The following is a 24,801-nucleotide window of genomic DNA, read 5'->3' on the forward strand; positions in this document are numbered from 1 at the left end:
GGGATGGCTCATGCCTGTAATCCCAGCTACTCGGGAGACTGAGGCATGAGAATCGCTTCAACCTGGGAGGCAGAGGTTACAATGCGCTGACAGAGCAACACTCCATCTCAAAAATATATAAATAAATAAACAAATAAATAAAGCAGCTAATTACATTGGATTTATTTTTACCAATACTGAAGGTATTCAACTTGAAAAATCAATGTATCAGGGACTTTCAAAGGGCATTACAACACTGAGCAAAATCTATTTATGCCACAAGATCATATTTATGCCACACTTTTTAATGTTCTAAACTTTTAATTCTGATCATTTGGGAATAGTGTATGTACTGCAATACTTTCTCATGGTCATTTGGTTATATGAGTGTTTCTGAAATTTGGTTGCATATCAAAATCAGGAGCTTTTGAAAAGTGCAAATACATATTTCCCTGTAAGCCTGTTTACTGAATAGCATTTCTGGTGAGGTGGGATCAGGAAATCAGTATTATCAAAGGCAACAGGTGATTGTGCTGCATCTAGACTCCTCTTGAAAGCATGGGGTACCTAAGGTCATAAGGATGAATTCATCCCTTTATTGGCTAGTTAGCTAGTTAAGTTTACAAAGTTGTGCTTTTCAGTAACTAAAGTTTGGTCATTTTAAGTCAGCACCCAGTCTTATTATGGGATATTTATTTGTGAAAGGACAGCTAAACAATACTAGTAAGAGTAACAATTGCTTCTAAGATAAGCACTGTGCTCAGTACTTCATGTACATTTCTTCATTTGATTTGTACAAGCCTATGAGGTCAACCTCTCAATTCTGCTTTTGCTACTTTACCAAAGGATGTAACACTGAGACACTTTGTTCTCTAGAATCATAGACTATTAGAAGCTTTGCCGTTTGAAATCAGATCAGTAAAAATGGAACAACCTACACTTGCCTGGAAGATTTGAGTCACTGACACCAAGAAACAGCCTCAATTTTCAACCCAGGTGCAAAGTTTCAGATAAGGGTTTTTCAAATACAATATTCAACATCTATCTTAACTTTGGAGTTTCCAAGGAAAAAGAATCCAGAGTCCACTTCTTAACTCTGGCCTGATGTTAACCTCTTTACTTTGAGCATTGCTCATTTTTAGCACTATCAAGATTCTGCTTTAAGTATGCCTAAACACCTTTTCCCCAATCCTATTTTTAACCCTGTTTCTTCCGTTGCCTGATAGGATGCTCGATGCTTCTGCTGTGCAATCTCCCTTCATACAACAAATTAAAAAACCCAACTTCGTTGAACTATAAGTATGTCTTTGGTGTACCTTGTCAGATGGGCTTCATCAGTAGATATTATAATCTCTAATTTGGAGATTAGTAAAATGAAGTTCAGAAAAATAATTAACTTACACAGGGTCACACAGTAAGTGACAAACCTGGCATTCCAATCCAGATCTACATGACTTCAAAGCCCATGCTCTTAACAGAATGCAGAGAGTCAGAGAATGTTGAAGCTTCAAAAGAAACTAAAGCATATCATGCTGCTAACTTCACATGGACAGTAAGACTAGAATTCCATTATCGTGACCTTCCAATCCACTGTCATATGGGAATAGCTTTATCTTTGTTCAGCTGCCAATTGGCTACTATTCAGGCTTTCCCTTTTCCCTGAACCTTCTATGGTGTTTCCTGGATACTCGGGCCTCATTGAGACAGTAGTAACGTAGATACTACAAATGCTGGTAACGTCTAGGCAGCAGCCAGTGATGCAGTTATCTTCTGATCACCTTTTTCTGACAGACAAAAGTATAATCAAATCTCCGGGCACAGTGGCTCATGCCTGTAATCCCGGCACTTTGGGAGGCAACAGCAACAATTTTTCTCAAAAAAAAAAAAAAGAAAAAAAAGAAAAAAAAAAGAAGTATAATCAAATCAAACTATTTCATTTCAAATTTCTGTAGCTGCTGAGAACACAGTGCATTAACTCTTCTGCATGTAGTTAGTAGAATCCTTCCCTAAAATGAGTGAATTATGTGAAAGCATCATCCTTCTCTTTCTTTTCTACCTATATCAAAACGTCAGAGCATATGAGTGACTGGCTATTATGTTTAAGCCGCTAGACAACCCTGAGTTAAAGTTATCAAAGTATGTGTTATCCAAGCCATCAGAAATATTCACTAATTATATAGCCACTTATTTAATGAATTACCTCTCAATCCCACTAAAGTATCCCTTATTGTCTAACAGTGGCAATCCCACTAAATTGAGTGAGATCCCACTCAATCCCACTAAAGTATCCCTTATTGCCTAACAGTGGCAATCCTTCCTGAGCCACTGATTTTTGGATATTATGACTACTTAATGCTATTTATTGTAAATATGATGGAAGTTAATATCATGTAAAAGACACATACATGATTTCATGAAGTTGATGGAAGTGTTATGAGAGAACTGGTCTGACCAAATGCAAAGGGATTGATAAGAGTAGCTGGAAGGTATATATTCTTTAACGATTGAAGAGAAAATTTATGGGACAGACTCTTCAAAAGACAATGATATGGATATCAAAAGAATAAAAGAGGCTCTGAAGAAACTATGGAATTCCTTGAAGAGTTTTGCAAACACAAATCTCTTTATGATTGTGGGATGAAACTAAATAATGAGATTAAAATAATTGCATAAACACACACATACATGAATTAAGACTTCATTATTCATGCTGAGTTAACACGCAGTTGCAAATATATCCTCACGATAAGGGTAAGATTTTTGTTGTTGTTCAAGATAAATTTTTAACTACATATTTTCTCTGCTTCTATGGAATGTTGATACCTATTTAAAATGGATTACTTTTAAATGTTTTCTGTTAACAATTAGCTCTGGATGACAAGAACTCTGGACCCCCTTTCTTGATAAGAAGCATGTGTGCCTGTGGACAATCCTCACTCTCACTTCTCTTACATAGTTGGCCTTTCCCCCAACCCCACTTTGGTTGTGCCTCCTTATTGTCTACACACATCCGCACTTCACTTAATTCCACAGTCTCTGAGCTGGCTTCCATGGCCCCTTCTACTCAAAGAGTGTTTTCTTTACCAGCTCCTTTTTTCTTTACCAACTCCTTCTGCATCACTTGGGAGCTTGTTAAAAATACAGAATCTCATACTCTATCCCCAATTTCTTGGACAGGGGCCACACTAACCTTCCCTGTATCATTTCCATTTTAGTATATGTGCTCCTCAAGTGAACACTCTATTCCCAACTTCTGAACCAAAATCTACATTTTCATAAGATCCTCAAGTGATGCATTTGCACCTTAATATTTAAGAAGCACTGGCCTAGACAATTCTTAAACACTTTCTGTTTTATAGGTTGAATTTTCCTAATCTGAAAATCTAAATCTGAAATACTCCAAAGTCCAAAACATTTTGAATACCAACATGACGCTCCAAGGAAATGATCATTGGAGCATTTTGGATTTTGGATTTTTGGATTAGAAATGCTCAACTAGTAAGTATAATGCAAATATTTAAAAATCCAGAAAAATTCAAAATCCAAAAGACTTCTGGCCCCAAGCATTTCAGATAAGGGACATTCAACTTGTATTGTATTTTGTGAAATCCAGAGGCCACTTTTGTCTTGTTTCTCTCTCTCATCTTTATATCTAATTATTCACAAAATCCTGTGTAATGTGTCTAGCCCATGTCTTATTCTTCCCTAGTCTTTCTGTTATTTCTTATGCTGACACTGAAATGGCCCCCTAACTACTCTCCCAGCTGGCATTCTAACTCCTCACCCACTCCCTAATATTTAGTGAATCTTTTCTGAATGATATTCATCTAAATAACAAACTGGTTGGGTATCATCAGTTTCTCCCTGAAACTCTGTAAAGACATAGTGATAGCAATGTTTAATCTTCTCTTTGTAGAGCTACATGTTTCTGCTACCTCTGTTTCCTACTACATTTCCAACTCTATTTCCTCTCTCCCTTCCCCCATCATGCATTTTTCACTGCTCCCACTGCAAGCAACTCAGATCTCCTAAATAACATGGGATCTTTCACACTTCAGAAATGAGTTTTCACATGCTGTCACCAGTGCTGAAATGGCCTTTCCTTCCTGATTTTCTTGGGAAATTTATTGAAGCCATGGAAATTCACTATCCCTCTGAAGCCTCCTCTATTCCACCCAAATGGAATTAATCACTAATGGTTTATGACTGTATTAGTCTGTTCTCACATTGCTATAAAGAACTACCTGAGATTGGGCAATTTATAAAGAAAAGAGGTTTAATTGACACACAGTTCTTCAGACTGTACAGGAAGCATGACTGGGGAGGCCTCAGAAAACTTACAGTTATAGTAGAAGGCAGAGGGAAAGCAGGCACATCTTACATGGCTGGCACAGGATGGCACAGGAGGAAGAGAGTGAAGGGGGAGGTGCTACACGTTTTAAACAACCATGTCTTATGAGAACTCACTCACAATCACAAGAACAGCAAGGGGAAAATTCACCCCATGATTCAATCACCTCCCACCAGGCCCCTCCTCCAACATTGGGAATTACAATTTGATATGAGATTTGGGCGGGGACACAAATCTAAACCATATCAATGACCCATTATTGCATATTGTACACATTACGAGTCCCATTATATTTAAATTATACTTACAGCTATATTTCTTTCTTGTTCCTGTCAGTATCCCACTAGAAAGGGAGATCTTGAGTCAGAGTAAATTGCATTAATTCCTGATCTCTAGCATTTAGTGTCTAGCAGATAGAGGATGATCAATAAATCCTTACTGAATGCATAAATGCCTGTTTCATGTTTCACTGTGAAATAGACCTTGCTCTTCAAATAATTCTAAATATACTTTTGGTAGAAAAATATTGACTAACTTATATGGATATTTTAATAGATATTAATGCACATATTATTGAAATGGAAAATATATGAGAGAAAATTTATTTTTTATAGTTGACATATTTATTAACCAGTCCTGTAAGAAAAAGCTATTAATGAGGATCACATGAATAATATACTATGATTATTAAACACCAGTTATGAGGAGTTTCCAGTTTTAAGATCAATAACTTCTTGAAAACCTTATGGATTGCAATAAAATGTAAATTGTGACCTACACATGCATGTTTCAATGTTCAGATAAGAAAATAGTTGTTTTGTTTTGTTTTAAAGGAGTGTTGAATGAATGGAGAGGTAAATCAAAAGTTCCAAATATGAAGTGCAAAATATTACAATGATCTGTGCTTAAATTGCAGCCATATGGCCCAGGCAATGATTAAAAATGAGAACACATCAAAATTACCGGGGGAATACATGGAAACCATACTTAAATCCCACGTCAGTGCAGAATACCTAGAAAGGACTCAGTAAAGTTTGGTGAAAGTGAAAGAAAGGAAAAAATACGGATGGAAAAAAAGGAAGAAAAGGAGACCGAGGTAGAAAAGAAGGAAAGATGGATGAAAGTAAGAATGTAAGAGAAGGAAGGCAAGGAGAGAGAAGGGGAAAGGAGAAGGGAAAGGAGAGCATGGAGAGGAGTTAGAATGCTTTGCAAAGTTGATCCATTTTCAATAATGGTAAATAGCTTGACACTCCTCATGTTACAGTGTTTATAAAATGTATATATACCTCTTTGCAGAGACCTGGCAAGAAGCCTCTATATTAGATTTAAAGTTTTAGCTCTGTATTTTATGACTTATTATGTGTAAATTTATAATCCAAACTACTTGTTGGATAATATTTGTTTGAAAAAACATTTCATCAGTTTTTTCATGTGGGTCAAGTAACATAAAGCATCTTGAAAGGATTCATATGAACAATTTTGAATATATTTTCTTGATAATGCAAGGTTCTCCAATAACTCAGATATTTCTACATGTCTGTTGTGCTTCTCAAACAAAATACTGTTTTCCTGACAATGGTTACTTCCTTTTCACAGTCTCTTTACATTCAGTAGCTCTATATTATGTACTAGGTAAATCTCACTATTTTATTTTATTAATGAAAAGAGAGATGAAAATGTAAAGTACTAGGGCAACAGATGTACATTGACAAAGAAAGAGCTAACATATATAAATGTCTTTTGGAGTATAGGACCAAGATCCTTACGACTTAAATTTTATCTTATGTTTACGGCCCGTAGTAAATTTTACTGTCAGTTTCTCTGAGTGAATTAGAAATTTAGATCTGAATTTGTAAAACTAGCTCAAGCATTTATCTTTTCCACTATGGTCTTTCCTGACCATTACACTATGTGATACTAATTCCCTCTTCTTTTACTCCTCCATTATATCCGTATAGGTACTTACAAGCTTGGAATTATTTGAATCCAATATACATAATCACTTGTATTCTGTTACAATCCCAGTTTGATAAATTACTCAAAAGAGAAGGCTGTTTCATATTCATCTTATTTCAGAATAGTACAGTTCCTGCCCCAAAGAATGCACTTGATAAATGTTTAATAGATCAGTGCCTTTAAAGGTCAATGAGAGAGAAACAACATACTTCTGCTTATGTTTTTCTGGCAACAGAAAATAATACATAATTAAGCTGGAAAGTGTGAAGAGAACAAAAAAAATTAAGTAGCAGAAAAAAATCAGCTATTTAATTTTAATAACAAGAGACAACCTTTATCAACACTTTTTCCTTCACTTATTTATTGATAAGTTCAGACGTAAGTCACTGGTGTCTTTTCAGATGAGTATTTGCAAAGGAAGTTGTTTTAAAATTGAGTTACTTATGTCCTCCTGAAACAGTTTTTATAAGGTTAAAAGTGTTTAATTGCATTGAAGCCAAAAAGGGCAATTTAATGAAGTAAAGACTTTACACGGCTTCATCTATGTGGTGGTTATTTTAATGAACCAGCCTTAACTGTTTCTGGGAACCTCGCATAAAAATGTGTAACTCTTAGGATGCTTTCAGTGATAAATAGTGCCTGACTTTTTTCAACACCAGATCTTTAGAGGTTTATATTTAACCGTATTTGTCTGCCCAGAGCTTTCAAAACACAAAATAACTTTTGCTACACATATTGATAAGAGGACGATGATGACAAGCAGTGTAACTATGCTACTGCATAAAACCCTACTCTGCAGATCTCTTATTTGCATGAATTTGTTAAAAAGCAGGCTACAAATGTAATCCTCTTTCATACTTTGATGTTTGGGGTTGTTTACTACCACCAGATTTTTGGTACCTGCTAAACATACATTTTATATGCCATGAGGGAGATAAGCTTTATGAAACTTATGAAACAACTCATAACAACTTTTCATAAAATTGCACATTTGAAGATCCAATTTTGTTCTTTCACACAACCACTGAAACAATCTCCTTACTGATCACCAGGCAATTTCCCAATCTCTTTAAAATTTCTCTTTCTAAACAATTTCTTCCAGAAAAGCCTTTGGCAATAATTTAACACTTCAGTCTGCCCTAGGGAGTAGGGTGAATTAGAAAAGTCTGAAAATAGATTGCAGTGAAAATAAATCAGGGGGACCAAGCCCTTACCTGAGTGTCAGTGCCTCCCCAGTGAGAGCTTTGCTCCATCACATTCAAAGATAAACTCAATAAGTGAAGATATGTTGCTTTTAATTTTTGTGCTTAGCTTTTAGCACTCACTTACTGATAGAGCATGCAAATAACTAACCTATAATGCTTCACTCACATAAGTCTAATTATTTTAAAAAGATAAAATTTGAAATCAATATTGGTTTTTTTTTTTTTTTTTTTTGCAGAACTATGATGGTGAGTATGTGTGAAATAGCACAACTAACAACATACTATCTGGGATCTGACTTGGAGGTTCATATACTGGCCCTGTCATTTATTAGCTGTGTGACCTTAGCTAACGTGTTTCACCTCTCAGTGTCTCAGTTCCTTAACTATAAACTGGTTACGATAACAATGCTAACTCATCAGGTTTGTCTGAGGATTAAACAACTTCATACATACAAAGTTCTTAGCATAGTGCCTGCCTGATGGATTTAAATAAGGAAGCTTCTCAATAAAACATAGGATGGGCACATTTTGTATACTTTCTAGAATGTTTGAAGTCAATCCATATGAACAAACCATATTAGAAAGATGAATATTTAAACTCTAAAGATAAACTTTTATATTGTTAATTTACTCCAAAGTTTGATGAACTTCTCTTTTTTGTCACTAACATCTGTCCTTTTGCTTTCTTCCATGAAGATGGGTAGAAGATGCATATAGTTCTTTTGCATAGTGGTGGCAAACATTGATTGAGCACTGATCATGTTCCAGGCCCTGAAACAGGGCTTTCTATGTAGCAGTTTATTTTATCTTCATAAACACAAAAGAGCATCTCTTATTTTCCCCAACTTACACATGAGAACACCACAGCTCTGGGAGGTCACATGGCTAGTCATCTACTAGTGCCAGAACAGGGAGTGAAAGGGTACATGTGAGACTGCAGGGATAGAGACTGAGCTCTTGAGAGCGGCACTATATTATGAAAGGGGCTAGATAAGAAATTCAGTTTAATAGCTTTATTTCCTATTTGAAGAACCTAAGCCCCAAAGCAAGATAGTGACTAAGCTGAAGGTTTCTGTCATACCACTCTGCATTCTTCTTTTTTATTTCTGGACTAATCCTGGATTTATATTTTCCCACTTCTTCAATTTTGAGTAGAAAGAGAAAAAAAAAATGTTTGCCCTGAATATATTTCTCTCCCACACATCCATTTTTTCTCCTTTGAAGTAGATACAACAGCTGCCAACGGAGGATCCCCCGGGCTTCTAGAGCATCAGTCAGCTTCACAGATGAAGACAAAGATGAGAAGACAGAAATCCTTCCTTTAAAGAACTTTGCAAATGTTTTTCATTCTAAATTCATTCTTTCGTTAGTGAGTACTTTTAAGACAATACTGAAACCTCAAGGCAAAAATGACAAAGCACTGATTCTAGGACCTACAAGTGGTCCCTAATTGGTTGCCAAGGGCCAAATTGAAGGAGATTTGGTTCAAAGGAGACTCAGATCTCTAGCTTCTCTAAACCATTTTTTAAAAATCTGTCTTTTCTTTTTAAATTTTATCTTATTTATTGAGGGTGTACAACATGATACTTGATATACATATAGATAGTGAAATGGTTTTTTAAAAATATTCTCTACATACCATACAGTCCCTTCTACCACCTCTATACTATTAGAGAAAAATTCGGCTAGCCAAAGGCAAAAAGAAAAGATTGCTTCCATGTTTATGTAGGGTTCCAGTGACCCTTGAGGCTTATCAACAGAAGACAGAATCAAAGTTGGAGCTAGTACTTCTTTGCTTAGACCAAAAATGCTTACATTCTACATGTGAAAAATGGAAGGAAAAAATGCATGTAACTATAAGCATAATGTTTCAATACTTTTCACTATCCATTACCCATGTATAGACCCATCATGCACACGTAAAAACATCCATACAAAACATAATACTGGAATATATTGTACCGGTTTGTTTTGCAAGAATAAGCTGTACTGTGTATTCACACTAAAAATGGTTTCTTTTTTAAACTGACAGCAGGCGAGGCATCAAATAGTAACATATTCATTTTTCCAATTCTCTCATAAATATTTATTGTGAAACTACTGTGTGCTAGACATTCTTCTAGGCTAAAAATACCCCCGTAGAGAGACCAGGAATCATTTCTCCCTCATGGAGCTTGATTTCTGGTGGAAAAAACATAAGAAGCAAGATGTATAAATAAAATATATAGCATGCTAACTAGTTCTACGGTGAAAAAAAAGTAAAGCAGAAAAGACAATATAAAGCAACCAGGTGACAAGAGTAGACATTTTAGATAGTGTGGCCAGAAAAGACCTTACGAGAGATGATCTTGGCAGGAAAGAGAAAAAGAAGTGAGAAGATGTTTGAGGGATTGCAATTCCACAAGAGAAGAGCAAGTGCAAAGGCTCTAAGGTAAAAGATTGTCTTTCTCTCTGAGAAACAGCCAGGGGGCCAGAGTGGCTCCAGTGGAGTTGACAAAGGGGAGAGCTGAAAGAAATGAAATCAGAGCGATAAGAGGAGGTCAGATTATATAGAACTTTACAATGCAAGCTAAATATTTTGACCTTGACCATGAGAGAGACGGGAATCTAGGCATTAGAATAACATAATTTGATTCATGTTTTAACAAGATAATGTCAGTTTGCAGCAATAACAGATGGGCTGAAGTGATACAAAGTCAATAACTCGTGACTTTTGTAACAATCCAGATAAAAGACAATGGAGGCTTGAAGCAGCACAGTGGCAGTGGGGATGGTGCAAAATACTTGAATGTTGGATATATTTTGAAAGTAGACACTAGCTGACTGAATTGATAAGAGATGTGGAGGAAAACACATTAAGATTGAAACTTAACTTTTTGGCCTGAGAAAATTAACCATAGTGTTGCCAATTAACTGAAATGGGGAGACTGCAGGAATGGCTGCTTGTGTATTTTTGTTGTTATTTGTTTGGTGTATTTTTCTTTTGTTTTCTTTTCTGGGGTTGGGGGAGCCATAACAGGAGCTCACTTTTTCAATGTGCTCAATTTAAGATGTCTATTAAACATTGAAGTGGAGATGTCAAGTAGAAAATTGGATATGCAGGTCTGAATTGATAGGAGAGGTTTGCTGGGAAAAAATGAATTTGGAAATCATTAGCATATAGATGAGGAAGAATCAGCAAATGACACTAAGGAAGAGAGGTCATAAAATTGGAGGAAGACTAGTGAGTGTGGCATCCTGGTAGCCAAGTGAAAAAATTATTTCAAAAAGGAGAAAGTAAATTCTCATGAATGCTGCCCATAGGTTAAGAAAGTTGGGGACTGAGAATTGACTGCTAGATTAGCCATCTGGGGGTCACTGGTAGCCTGATGAAAGCAGTGTCAGCAGAGTGGAGAAGTGTAAACAAAAATGCAATTTGGAAGAGAGAAATTGAAGATGGTGAGTATAAACAATTCTTTCAAGAGGGTATGCTGTAAAGGGAGAGTGAGAAATGGTGGAATTACTGGAGAGAAAATAAGATCAAGAACGTTTGTTTGTTTGCATAAAGTAGGAACAGTATGGTGGTATTTACATGATGCTGGGAATGATCTGCTAAAGAGGGAAAATGTATTGATGTTGGAAAAAGAGGAAATAAGAATTGTCTTTGAGTAGGCCAGAGAAATATAAGCTAGGGCAGTCTACTCAAAGGGTGGGCCAAAAATTGCAGCATCAGCAACATCTGGGAGCTTGTTAGAAATGCAAACTATTTTGTCCTGTCCTAAAGTTAAATCAGACTCAGGTGAGACCTAGAAATTTGGGTCTTAACAGGCTTGCAAGTAATTATTATGCATGATTGCCCAAAATAACTGATGTGTTGCACAGAGGAGAGATCTACCTTATCTAGGAACACAGTCAATTTATCCACGGCAACCAAAAGGAAGGTACAGTATGTGGGCACAGGTGAGGAAGTGAGCAGATGTGGTAGTGGGACCTTATGGAAGTTTTCTAGTAATTACTTCTACTTTTCAATGAAGAAGGAAGCAGAAATAGCAATCAGTCCCTTTCCTCTACTTTGATTTTATTAGCCCCAGAGCCACAGACTGATGGTGTCATGCCGCAAAGTTGTATTATTCTCTTCACCCAAGGTGACTGAATTGCAAGACAGCCTATACTCCAAGCTCCACTCAGCTACCCCTTTGCAAAGCTACAAAACTTTCTACCTTCTCTAGGCCTGATTGTTCCTTTAGCTGGTCTATTCCTTTTGGCCGGCTCAAATCATGGTATTTCTTATCAAAATTAGGGTTGCCATTTATTTTACAATGGACATACTATAGACACTTCCAAAATATATCATCTCATTCAGTCTCTCAAATAACCATTTCACAGTGGTACTTCTATCTTCATTTTACAGGTAATAAAATGGAGACTGAGACACTAACTTAGTCAATGGTATCTTTCTAGTAAGTGGAAGAATCTGGAGGACGACTCACTAAACTGCTTTTAAAGTGCCACGGGAGCTGGAGAGCTGTTTATGTACCTGGTCGTTCTCAAACCACACCCCATCCAGGGTATCCAGCATTCCCCAAGTGATTTCAACACAAGTACTCTGTCTTCCACTTTCTTCTATTTTATGCTACTCTTCCTATTTTTCTTGCTTAATGTGCTAACAAGAGCCCACTGTTTTTCTCTAGAGGTCACTCTGGTTTAATCAATCATTACAGTTCATTTTTTGGTGTTCTACCCAATTGCTGTCCTCCTTCTTGTCTCTTTTTTTCCTTCTCCTCTTCCTCCTTCTTCAACAATTTCTTCAGCGTATATTTGTACCTTTGTAACTATATCTAATAAACCACTATCCCCTCTGCCTGAAGACATTCACAAATTTAAATTTTGGTTTAAATAATAAAAATAAAGTACGAGTACACTATTTCTTCTTAAAGTTTCTACTGTTTAGCAAAAGCAATCTAAGTCTCTTCTCATTTTACCTAAAGTCAAACTTTTAGGTCACAATTACCTCATTAACTGTTTATTTTCTACCATATTTTATGTGGTCATCAGGTTTTTTTCATGTATTTGATTTTTCATATCTACCTAGGTTGTGTTTTCTAGAAACCTTCCCACATCTACCATACATACAGTCCCAAACTAGGAAATATGTATTATTATATGTCTGTGTAGGGTCATTAAAGCAGCATTTAACTTTTGTTCTACAAATAAAAGAAAAAATAAAATTCTAATGACAGAACATGCCAATATTATAGAAATTACCTATTAGTGATTCTCACTCATTATTTATTTGCTTATTAATTATTTACTATATAAGTCTATCATGAAATCTACTCTCTGGGTAATAAAAAGGACAGGCTACTATAAAAAATCTAATGAATAAATATATTAATCAATAGCTTTCAGCATTCCATGAGCAATAATGCACAATTGGAGGTTATATAGTTATTGATCCACTATGAAATTCTACAAAGATAATAAGTGTGTAGTGTGTAGTCAGGTCACATTTTGTGTGAGATTATTCGATTTAGTAATATCTCACTATTTACTAGTGATAGAGAGATTTTGGATTGCCATTTTTAAGGAAGACTGTGTAAGTAATTAAGTTTTTGGATTGCCATGAATTGAATAAATGAAAATCATGGTAGTTTTAAAACTGCATTTTAAAGTTAACCATTTTTTTTTTTCATACATGTATGACACATTATTCTCACTAGTCCATTAAGTTGTTGTGGCCAAGGGAAATTAATTCTTTTCTGAACTCTAGGTGTGGGGCACATCATCATCCAGTGACCCTCTGTACTACAGGTAATGCATATCAGCTGCAATAAATTCTATCTCCTTCATAGAATACTTCTACCTGTGTATCTTATGCTGAGGATTGACACTCATCATCCAAACCCCAAAACTAAAAGTGCTCCCAGGTAATTTCCACTGCCTCACATTTATTCGGTCACTAAGGACTGCCAATTGTTGTGCAAACCTTTATGGAATTCATCCTTTTGAACCTCACTGACAGTTTATTATTTCAGGACCTCATCATCTCTTGCCCAAACTGTGAGAATATACCTCTAGGTGACCTTCCTGTCTCTGATATGCTTTGCACTCTCTGCAGCCCCAGCCTGCCTATCCTGCATCATAAAAATGACAAAGCAATGATTCACGACATAAACCTAATGATCTTACTGCTTTGCTTTAAACTCTTGAATTACATACAAGATAAAGTCCAAACGCTTTGGGGTGACCCTGAAGCCCTTGGAGCTGGTCACAGCCAGCATTTGCAGCCTCATCTCATTGCCAGTGGTAATATCATTACCACTCACACTATGCTTGTGGAACTTCTGCAAGTACTGAGTTGCTTGCCCTGAACACAATCCGCTACTTCTAAATAGGCTAATCCCTTCTCCCATTTGCAAACTAGGACTCAACTTTTCAAATGGATATCACTTCAGTAGACTATGAGAGTATTGCAAACTAGTTAGCTCTTTGCAAATTTCAGTTATTTTAATTTCCCACAACTAATACTTATTGTAATTTGAGCTTTTCTACTTCAATGTGTGCCGTTTAAACCTGTTCTAAAAACAACACAGTTTAACTTCTATGTTGTTCATAAACATCGCCGAATCATAAACTTTCACCATTGTTCTACTTCAATTCTTTAGTATAGTAATTTGTATCTCTGGAAAATTACAAGAAGTATTCCATTTGTATCGTTTTTCTCTATTTTTTCCTTTCTTTATAATTTGCAAATCAGAGCACTGTTTTCCCCTGACAATCAATCTTACATTCTTCTAAAAATGCTATTATTTTGTGGACTGATAGTTCATTAATAAGTATAATTACCATCTGCCACCTCATTTCTTAAATTATCTAGTAATTATATGTATATTGTCTTTCAATTTTGGAAATTAAGCTCTTGAAAAGACACCCCCCTTCTTTATTAGAGTAAGGTAGAGTTCCAGGTGTATTTTTCAACATTAGATTTGTAAATCCACTTTGCTTTTTGTCATTACCACATTGTAATACTAATGTAAAATTTCACAGGGCTTTCTGCTAAATTTAATACATAAAGTACTGTGTCTTTATTGGTTTTTCATATGGCATGATTTTTGAAAGAATAGAAAAGTAATAACATTTGGTTTTCTGGGCACTGTGGTTAAAAAATAAGAATCGATTGAAGTCATTTGGATATATTTTGAAAAAATAAAATGGCCTGGATTCTAAGCTAATAGTTGCAAGGAAGATTTGAGGAGTCTCTTAGCATCCACCCCAGTTTAAAGCTGTTTTTGAGAATAAAGTATACACATACTATAAATATGTATCTCTTTCAATTTTATTAAGGATATTTTATTTATTTCTCCTGCCAAAACTGTTTAAGAAAAATATACATCTTTGGCTGAAGATTCCAAATACAAACAAGTCCAGAATTCTCCCAAGAAATCAAAACAATATTTTTCCTTTTTGTAACTAATTTCTTTTCATTTTCATTCATCCATATTTTGTTTTATGACCTCTCTTTATATTTTTATTTTAAAACACATATATTGGATAAGACAAAGACCTCTGATTTCTTTCATTTGGAACCTGAGATTTGGATGTGGGAAATTTATAGTATTTATGAAAATAATATAATAAAGTTATCCATAAACCCTGGATTCTATATACCACACTTGCTAATGGAATCTAATAAACAGATCATTGAATTTGAGAGCTGAAAGGGACCTTGTAGAGCATGTTTTCCAACACCCATATATTGTAGAAAAAACTGAAGCCAGGGAATCTTATCACTGGCCAGTCACATGGCTAACTAGAGGAGAACAAAGACTAGATCCCCAGACTTCCTGAGTCCAAGTCCTGTGCCCTTTATACTAAATCACATGTTCTCTCAAGATACAGACTTTCCATATCAGTCCATCATTCCTCACAAACTGAAAATAGAGTTAACTGAGTTTCCTGTGTGACTGAACACCTACGAAGCAAAGCCTTCATTCTCAAAAGCAAAACTGGAAACATATAAAATTTCTGTAACAGAAGTTTTTCTGCAAGGCTGCCTTTCCTGTCTGTTCAGGTCTAAGATGCCTAAAGGTAATGTTTGCCACAAGCAGTAGCTATTAATCTTTGACTATATTTTTAAAGCAATGATGCTAATTTTAGTTTACTGTTTAAAAAAAACAATTATCTCTTAGTTTCAATATGATCATCTTGAAAATTATTTACAGAGTTTATTTTCATGTTCTTCCTAAAAGCACTCTATCCTTGCCCAGAGAAATCTGTAGATATTAAATTTGGTGTTGAAATGTGCACTTTGGCGGACCTCCATTTAAAAGTGTGTTTTTTTTTTTTTTTTTTAATGAAAGATAAAAAGTAGCTGATTATACTTACACAAACCCCAGAGGAAATGGATTCTGTTGATATGAACTAACTAAAGTGGAGCTGGGAAAGCTCAAGTTTCAGCCTCCCTCCAGCCTCTGCTCTCTGATAATTACCAACCAAGCCTATCAAGAATATTTTGTTTGATGATCCAGCAAAAGTCTGGCAAGGGAGGAAAAAGAAGGGCAGGGCACTTCCCACGAGGATGGGGGAAGGATGTTCGGTAAGCTTTCCTGGGTGATTAGAGCTGGGGAAGTTGATCTCTTTTCATGCTGTAGATGTGGCGCGCTGCAGTCACGCCTCCCGCTGCCAGCCCGGCACTGGGATCCTAATCAGTCACTATGAAAACTCATTAGCTCCACAGCAATGAGTCTTCCACTGCTGAAGCTTGGCGCTGTGCTTAGTACCATGGCAATGATCTCAAACTGGATGTCCCAAACTCTCCCATCCTTGGTGGGACTGAACACCACGAGGCTGTCGACTCCGGATACCTTAGTAAGTTACTGCGGTGGGTTTGGCCATCCTGAGAAGTAAGTGCATTTAGTGGGCTTTGTTTGTAAATTGCAAAGGCTAAGATTTTGCTTCTCCCTTTACAGGTCAGCTTCAAAAATGTGGTATATATGTGGTAACTCTCATCATAGATATTTCTTTATGAACACTTTATAGTTACACCCCAAAAATGGACTGCTTGAGAAATAAGCTATGAAAGAGAATACTAGAGTCATTAAATTCTTAAGGATGAAAAGCTTTAACTATATTACTTAGAAGCTTGGGCAATTCTTAAAAATATATACATATGTTTTGTTTCTTATTCTTTTACTTATTTTAATATCTGTAAAAATCTTCATAATTTTTCCCACAAAGTAAGCTACAAAGTATATTCTGTCAAATCTAGTTTTACGACAGCAGATTCTTCCTTGGAATGCAATGCCTGTGACTATTTGTAATGAATTCACTCAAAGAAACTAACATCTTTTAAGCATAAATGAATTAAAAAACTCACCAATTTAAAGCCTGCCCAAAATTCCTTTAAGAAAGCTAAGAAACATGAACAATAGAAAACTAACTTGATAAAAACATCTTCCTGTATTTTTAATATTTTATGAAGACTTCCTATCACAAGACTATCTTGTATAATCTTCATTCATTTAAAATTAATGGCTTTTTAATCCTCCCTACATTCTAACAAAGTATTTCCTGATAGTTTGAAGCAACGTTCAGTGAGCAACATGTTTGACATTTCAAATAAAAATGAAAACTGTTGTTTTTTGAAATAGAAATTTACAAATTCAGATAAAAGGAATTTATTAGAAAATAATTCCTCTGCCCTGAAATAAAAGGTACAGAAGCAAAACTAGGGGTTTTCACTTTCATGTGGGTTACTCCAGTGGATCCGAAAAAGTCAGATATGAAAAGAAGAGTAGCCCTCCATTTCCAAGTGCTATTTGCAGTTACTAATAATAAACTATCAACCATTGTTACTTAACTGAGTAGAGTCTGACCAAATAATTACATAATTTTCCAGAATCTCCCTGTGCTTAAGGCACCAGCAGAGCACATACAAGCCACACTTTGACCTGCTTTTACATTTTCATTTCCCTTAGGTTACTTATGGAACCCCAGAACCTCCACTGCTGAGATTCTCTTCCCTACCTGCATGAAGTGGCCTGACAGGAAGGATGTAAATGATATTTGGAGTTATAAAGAAAGCAAGATAGACATCAATAAAGAATTACAAAACATAGATTTATATTATCTAATATTTACTGAGCCAGTTTTTTTTCAATGTCCAAGTACCTGATTTCAGCAACATCATTGTTGAATTTACTCATGCAGGATAATGAATGCAAACTGAGGTACTAATGAACGAGTTATATTTCAAACTTGGCACCTTGATTCTGACATGTATTTTTTTGTGTATATAGACATTGGCTTGGTTATTTTTTTTATTGTTGACTGATGAGAATCAAATTTTCAAAATTATACATGATTCTCTTAGGATTTCTAGTTATCTTGCAAGTGAATAAAACATCTTTACTTACTGATTGAAAAATTGTTAGTTAAAAAATATAAAGCATTGTTGTATGTATGTGTATGTTTTGACAGACAATTCTTACTTTTGATCCCCCCCTTTGCAAATAAAAGAAAAGAAAAGAACAAAAACAGAAAACGTAGAAAAGTTTGCACTATGGCTACTGATACTAAATCAGTAAATGGTATTCACTGGAATGGAGAAAACCTTTTTTGGATTTTCTTTTTTTTAATTTTTAGTATGCTTTACAGAAGAGCAATGCCTGTGACATTTCCCTAATTATCCAAATGAGTGCTCATACTTTAAGATTCCTGTGGTGAAGAATGAATGCATCAGTATCTCTTAGACTAAGAACATAAAATGTTAATGATAGAAAGGTGGAAAGGATCTTAGAAACCATCAAGCTAGTTATGTTCATATTATTTTTAGCAGCAGATTTTTTTTGTGCAAATTAAATCTTATATGTTCTAAATAAATATTTTTCAATAAAACAAAATGAAATTTCAAAATATAAAAGAGGTCATGGGTCGGATAATAAATGATTGGGAGAGGCATTTACTGGACCTCCACCATGTGTTATCTCCTCACACAATCAAATCCTTGCCTCAGTCAAGATATCTCCTTAGAAATCTTAGGGCTCCCAAGAGTTTAGCTGGAAATATGACTGATCTAATTCAGTCTCCTTATTCTACAAATGGGGAGACTAACTGGAAATATGTAAGCCACCAGTCAGATTTCCCCCATTTGGTTAATGCCAGAGCCAAGTGTAGGGCCAAGTTACATGCCTTTGCCAGTCATTGGCCCTCTTGGTCCTGGGTGCCCCACTAGGTTCTCACTACCCTTCTCGGATTGTTTCCATGTCCCCAGATTCTTCTTCTTTCCCTCCTACACACCAACACCTTCATCCTTTAAAGTACATTTTCTCATCTCCCTTGCCTCACAGAGTTGGAGAAAAGCTACACTCTCAATCATGTCATAACCATTCCCAAAGTTTTTGCATTTATAAAGAAGAGAAAAAACCCTCCTTTGTTGGCATTTTAGGCATGTGGCAAAGCAGTGAAAGTGGTTCTTTTGCTTAGGGGATTCTTCCTGCTGCCTCTCAAATAATTCCAAGGGACCCTTACTGCTGCTTCCACATGGAGGGCCAGCAAAACTCTTCCCTTAGATGGAAGGGTTGACAGCTCCCTGGCTCACTAGGTATTGCTATAAAGTAGTAAACCAGCTCCTCTCATCAATTTTCTCATTCCGTGTTCTCACTTTAAACAGTATGAATGGGATGAGCCTGCAATATACCACACGCACACGCACACACACACATAGGTCTTGAAATCTGAATGTTCATGGAATATGCAGAGGTTAAAGAAACAGATTAACATAAATACAATGGTTTAAGAAAAGGAGATTTATACAAATATGATCATAGTCGTTTTTTAAAATGATAGTTTCAAATGACCTGGAAAAAGAAAATCAGGAAAAATAGGATTTAAATCATTAAATGGCAATTAAATCTATTTATGGCAGGTGCCTCTGAAACAGGGCACATTTGATTATCTCAAAAGTTGAAAGGGGTTTTTAAATTTCCAGGATGTTTTTATTAGTAAATAGTTAAATACAACTCCTTATTAGGGGAATAAGCTCCCTCTTGTTTTACTCAGAATCTTGAAACATTCCTCTGTCCTTTTTATTGGCCCTGTTTTCTTTCTGTTTTATTCCCCCTTCCAATCTATCCACTGGGCCCATCAGCCTTTGGAGGCATTGGTTTCTGAGCAGAGGAAGCCTCAGCTCTCAGAAGGCTCAGGCTCCCTCTGGCGCGTCTCTTGAATGCAGAGTAACTTCCCCTTGAGGCTGAACTTCTGAGAAATCCCTCACGCTGTGGGCTTCACACCAGGAAGACCCTGGGAAAGAGCAATTAAAAAAGTTGAGGACATTCAGCAGACACCCGCTGTTCTCAAATAGTCAGCCCAACTGCTGTGGTGAGAAGAGGCCTCGAAGGAACCTGTGGGCATGCCATTTGTTTTGGTACATTTTCAAAGGTCTAGCTGGCTTCTCCTCATGAATAACTACTTGGATGAGTTAGTCAATTTAGAGTTCTGTAAAATGAGTAGAATACCCTGAAATAAACTGTCGTCAATATCTTCTAATTTTCTTAACCTCAATTAACCAATGTGTTTTAGTCCTGGATGAAGATATTTGATTTAACTGATTTGTCTATGACTGTTTTTTTCCCCCAAAATTCTGTTTTTCTTCCCTAAACTCTTAGGTAATGCTCATTTTGTGATAGGGCAACTGAACGAATTAAGGAGGGGAGCCAGGTGAGAGAACAGAATGGCAATTCTTGATGGTGACAGAGAATATGATCATTGCTTTCTTGTAGAGCAATCATCACGTGAATAAGAGAGTAGATTTATTCTAGCTTTATTTATTCTGTAGATTTATTTATTCTAGTAGATTTATTTATTCTAGTAGATTTATTCTGAAGCAAAAGTAGGGCCAAGGAAGGAAAACTGCAGAGAGAGAAGTTCGGCTCATGCCCCTCTGCTTTTCTTCAGTGGAGGGGGCTGCCTGTAAAGCAGTGAAATCCCTTTCACTCAGAGGTCGAATGGAAACATAAGGAGAATTTGGAGATGTTCCATTGTGTGGAAAGACATGGGACTAAATATGACTTCTAAGGAACTTCCTAACTGTAAGTCGTTGTGATTTCCAAGGGGCATGAGCAGAGGTGACCAACCTAAATTTATTGTTGTTATTATTATTATTTTGAAAGAGGGTCTCACTCTGTCACCTAGGCTGTAGTGCCATGGCACTATCTCGGAACACTGTAGCCTCGACTTCTCAGGCTCAAGCCATCCTCCCCCTTCAGCGACCCCCTACCCCACCCCACTGAGTAGCTGGGACTATAGGCTACCACGCCCAGCTAATTTTTGTATTTTTCCTAGAGATGGGGAGTCTCATTATGTTGCCCAGGCTGGTCTCAAACTCCTGGGCTCAAGCCATCCACCCACCCCAGCCTCCCAAAGAGTTGTGATTACAGGCCTGAGCCGCTGCACCCTAATCTAAATTTGATAATGTCTTTGGTTTTTGTTCATTATTATTATTATTATTATTTTGCTTTTATAGTTGTTTTTTCTTAAAGCCTGGAGGTTTCCTTCAGTGAAGAATATGAATTTCTTATTCAGTCCTAAGTATTCTTCCAAGTAATAGCAAGAAAACAACTATGCAGTGACATCTTTATTAACACATCCTCCAGAACACAGCTGCTTTTGGTGTTGTCTGTCGACATCTCTCTAATTCCTGTCCTCACGTTTCTCTTGTCTCCACAACTGAAGTCATTAGCATGCTAAACCACATGTCACTCTCTGGGACCAAGCCTATCTTCAGACAGAAAATTTATCAGAGATTTTTCATCACTCAGGTATCTCCACTCTAAATCAAATAAGCTTTAATAAACAGACTTATTTAGGCTTTATTTCCTCCATCTGTACACCACTTTCAGTAGCTATGTCCCTTTTTGTCCTTTTTATGAAATACCCAGAAAATCAGCATAATACAAAAAATGTAGCAATATTCAATCACTTGATTTTCTTCTGTTCAAAGGATCAGAATTCTCTTACTTTACATGTCCCTCCATCTAGACCCTGATAAATGATTGCCATGCCTTCCACAGGAATATCTGACTATATATTGCAGAGCCTTTACTGCTATCTGTTCCTCTGGGTTACCAATGGCTACTTGTTTCCATACTGTTTGGATAATGCCCTCTACCTGCCTGGGTACACCTCTTCTCATCAACTACAGTGGGGCCTGTCTTCTCTATAGCAGTGTTTATGGTTACTGGTGAATGAACATAGATGATCTATCTACATTTATCCAAAGAGGATGAGCATAAAAAGCTCTGAGCTAGAAACTGGGGAAAGCTGGTATAAGTCCTATATATGGGATTAACTAAATGGATGACTTGGAAAAACATGTTTAAATTCTTTGAGTCTTAGTTTTCAGTTTCCTCATAAGTAAATTTAAATACTGTCTATTTCTAAGGATAAGTGAGGCTGAAACAATAGAAGATATTTTATGAGCAAAAAATCTATTGAAATGCAAGGTAGTTTGATTATTTTTTTACTTTTACCTGTCAAGTCTCAAGATCCTTCTTTCTTATTACAAAGCCCCTGAAGCTTTAGAACTGTCATACAGTAGCTTTATATTTATAAAGCACAGCTTTGTAACTAAGTTATAAGCAAATAATCCAGATTTGAAATACAATTGTTAAAATTATAATTTTAATTCTCCTATTTAGAGCATTCTTAAATATTTTATGAGTTTTACAATATTAAAAACTGCTCAATACTTCATTTAATTCTTCCAATTAACACGAAAGGTTCAAAGAGAACTACATCAGTAATCACTGTAATTATTAATGCTTTGGGTACCAATAAACTGTATGTACCCTCCAGGTCTAAGCACTGAGCTTCACAGCAGTTCAGAAAATGCTACCAAGGTTATAATCATTATGTATGAAAGGGGATTAAAATAATTGATAGTGTAGTGTGGTGGTTAAATTTCAGTCTCTATTGGGAGGCTGAGGTAGATAGATAGCTTGAGCACAGGAGTGCGAGGTTAGCCTGAGCAACATGGTAAAACCCCATCACCAAAAGGATACAAAAATTAACTGGGTGTGATGGTGTGTGCCTATAGTCTCAACTACTCAGGAGACTGTGGTGGGAGAATCACTTGAACTCAGGTGACAGTGGTTGCAGTGAGCTGAGATCACCCCACTGCACTTCAGCTTGGACAACAGAGCGAGACCCTGTCCCCCCCAAAAAAAAAAAAAAAATTTCAGTCTCTGAAATAAGACTATCTGAGTACAAAGCCCAGGTCTGCTTAAAACGCAGATTTACACAAACCTCCCTACTCGCTGATACTCCCTGCGTGACTTTGAAGAAGCTCCTTTGTGTCTCTGTTTCCTCATCTGTATAATGGGCAGAATACCACCACCTAATCCATGGGGGTTTTATAATATTCAAAAGCAATAGCACATATGAACTGCCAGGTAATGAATAGAACTCCATTAATGATTGCTCTTACTATTGTATGTTTTATTGACACCTGAATAATTGCTCTTGTAAGTTAAAATTAGAGCAAGTCTTTTTTTATGGGTATCCAAAAAACATCTAAACACGTCCTTCCAACCAAGATCTTAGTTGGTTTTATTTTGATTCTCTTTTCAACGCCAGCATGGGTTCTCTAAAAGAGAACACTAGAAACACTCATAAAGCTTCTTCTATTTATCACTGACCCCAACACAGAGGTCTCTAAAAAACCCACAGGACTGTCAAGCACTCATCTTTTCTATTAGGTTTTTTCCTCTTTTGAGTTACCTTTTTCTTGTCAAAAAGGTGACTTTTTATAGTTTAGATCATTCAAAGTAATTCTGTAGTAGAGAAGGTCATGGCTCTTTTCACTGATTCTTACAATAAGACAATTGGACATACAAACAAGTCTGGAGTCTTTAGTTTTATTGAACTGACACTTCAGGGGAAATGCAAAATGAACATTAAACCCTCTTCACCCTTCCTACTTCCCTGATTCCAGAGAGCAACTGACATGGAGTTCTGTCATGATGAGCTCCACACTAGTTAGCCAAACACTTGGCAAGTGCACATCAGTAATAATGCTGCCAGGTTTAATAATCAGTGTTTGGACTGCTGTTAAAATATTTTAATATGATAATTGGGTGGCCCCTCATCCTTTGTCCAATAGCTTAATTTATCCTAGTGACAAGCCTTAATTTTCTGACATATTTTAGACTCGTGTCCAATGTTAGGAGAAGCCCAGCTAAAACTGCAGGGCTTATGTCCAGATACATCAATCGTATACTGTTACTCAACTTGAACTTTTAATTATATCATTAAAATTACTCTGCTAAGCTGTTTCTATCTCCATTCTGTGGGTAGTCTGCATTTAAAAAAATAATATCAAAAAACTAACCCAGTAATCTCTAAGATCTTATTTAATTTGAATAATGTGTAATTCTTAGTACATCTTTCTATCCTAACTGGATATTCAGGCATAAGAGCTAGAAAGAAGGGATGTGGAGAATGTTAATTAGTCTGACTCCCAAAACTAAAAGGCAGTATTGGACACTTCTATGAACAAATTTTTTTAAAAGGAGTTAGAAAATAAGACATTCAAAAGATATGTCTGGGACCATTTGCTTTACGTAATAGATCAAGGACAATGACTGTGGTATCATCATGAGTTTTTTGAGTTTATAATTTTTAACTTTCCCAATATTTGTTCATGATCGTTGTTGGAAGGCCTATCAGCACCTAGAAGTAGTCATCATTGTAGCTTTCAAAAGAAAAAGACCTTTGTGGTGGTTTATGGTATGTTATGAGGTGGAACCTGGGACAAAGTATACAGGAGATTGTGTCTGTTCTGCTGCGAACTCTATAGACAGAAGACTCCACACACTATGGCAAATCTGTGGAGAAAGAAGTCAACCTGGCTCATGCTTTAGTTACTTTAAGAATTTGCTCCTGGCCCCGCATGGTGGTTCACACCTGTAATCCCAGCACTTTGGGAGGCCAAGGCAGGTAGATCACCTGAGGTCAGGAGTCTGAGACCAGCCTGGCCAACATGGCAAAATACATCTCTACTAAAATAGCTTCTCTCTGTATAATGAAACGAACTTTTTAATGAAAAATCAGGAAAAGCTAGAAAAATAAAACCATCAAGTTTATTAATACAGACACTTCTAGTTTACAGAATTTCAAGTCTACATGTGGTAACTTTCTTCCACTGAAATTTATTTATGAAAATAAATTTGTTTGATGTACATTATTTGGAAGTCTATTGATGTTCTTGCTAAAAAATGATTTGATAAAAAATAATAATACTCCTCTTTGTGCTTGACAGAGTCTACTTGATGG

At 36.2% G+C, this 24,801-nt stretch overlaps 1 protein-coding gene and 1 non-coding gene across 3 annotated transcripts in view; one reads left to right on the forward strand and one right to left on the reverse strand.

Moving 5' to 3' along the window:
- Positions 1-24,801, forward strand: part of OLFM3 (olfactomedin 3) — a 200,792-nt gene that overhangs the window by 138,652 nt on the left and 37,339 nt on the right. The window contains exon 1 of one of the 2 annotated variants that reach the window (XM_007977795.3): positions 16,106-16,338. The exons of the other annotated variant lie outside the window; for it this stretch is intronic. Within the exon in view, the coding sequence (XP_007975986.1) occupies positions 16,210-16,338 (129 nt within the window). The 5' untranslated portion in view covers positions 16,106-16,209. Of the gene's footprint in view, positions 1-16,105; positions 16,339-24,801 lie in introns of those variants that run through there. 2 annotated transcript variants of the gene reach the window in all.
- Positions 3,112-3,218, reverse strand: LOC119624585 (U6 spliceosomal RNA). The gene has a single exon (XR_005240745.1). It is a non-coding gene; the product is annotated as a U6 spliceosomal RNA (small nuclear RNA).

The sequence above is a fragment of the Chlorocebus sabaeus genome, chromosome 20 (genome assembly GCF_047675955.1).
Source record: "Chlorocebus sabaeus isolate Y175 chromosome 20, mChlSab1.0.hap1, whole genome shotgun sequence".
NCBI lineage: Eukaryota > Metazoa > Chordata > Mammalia > Primates > Cercopithecidae > Chlorocebus > Chlorocebus sabaeus.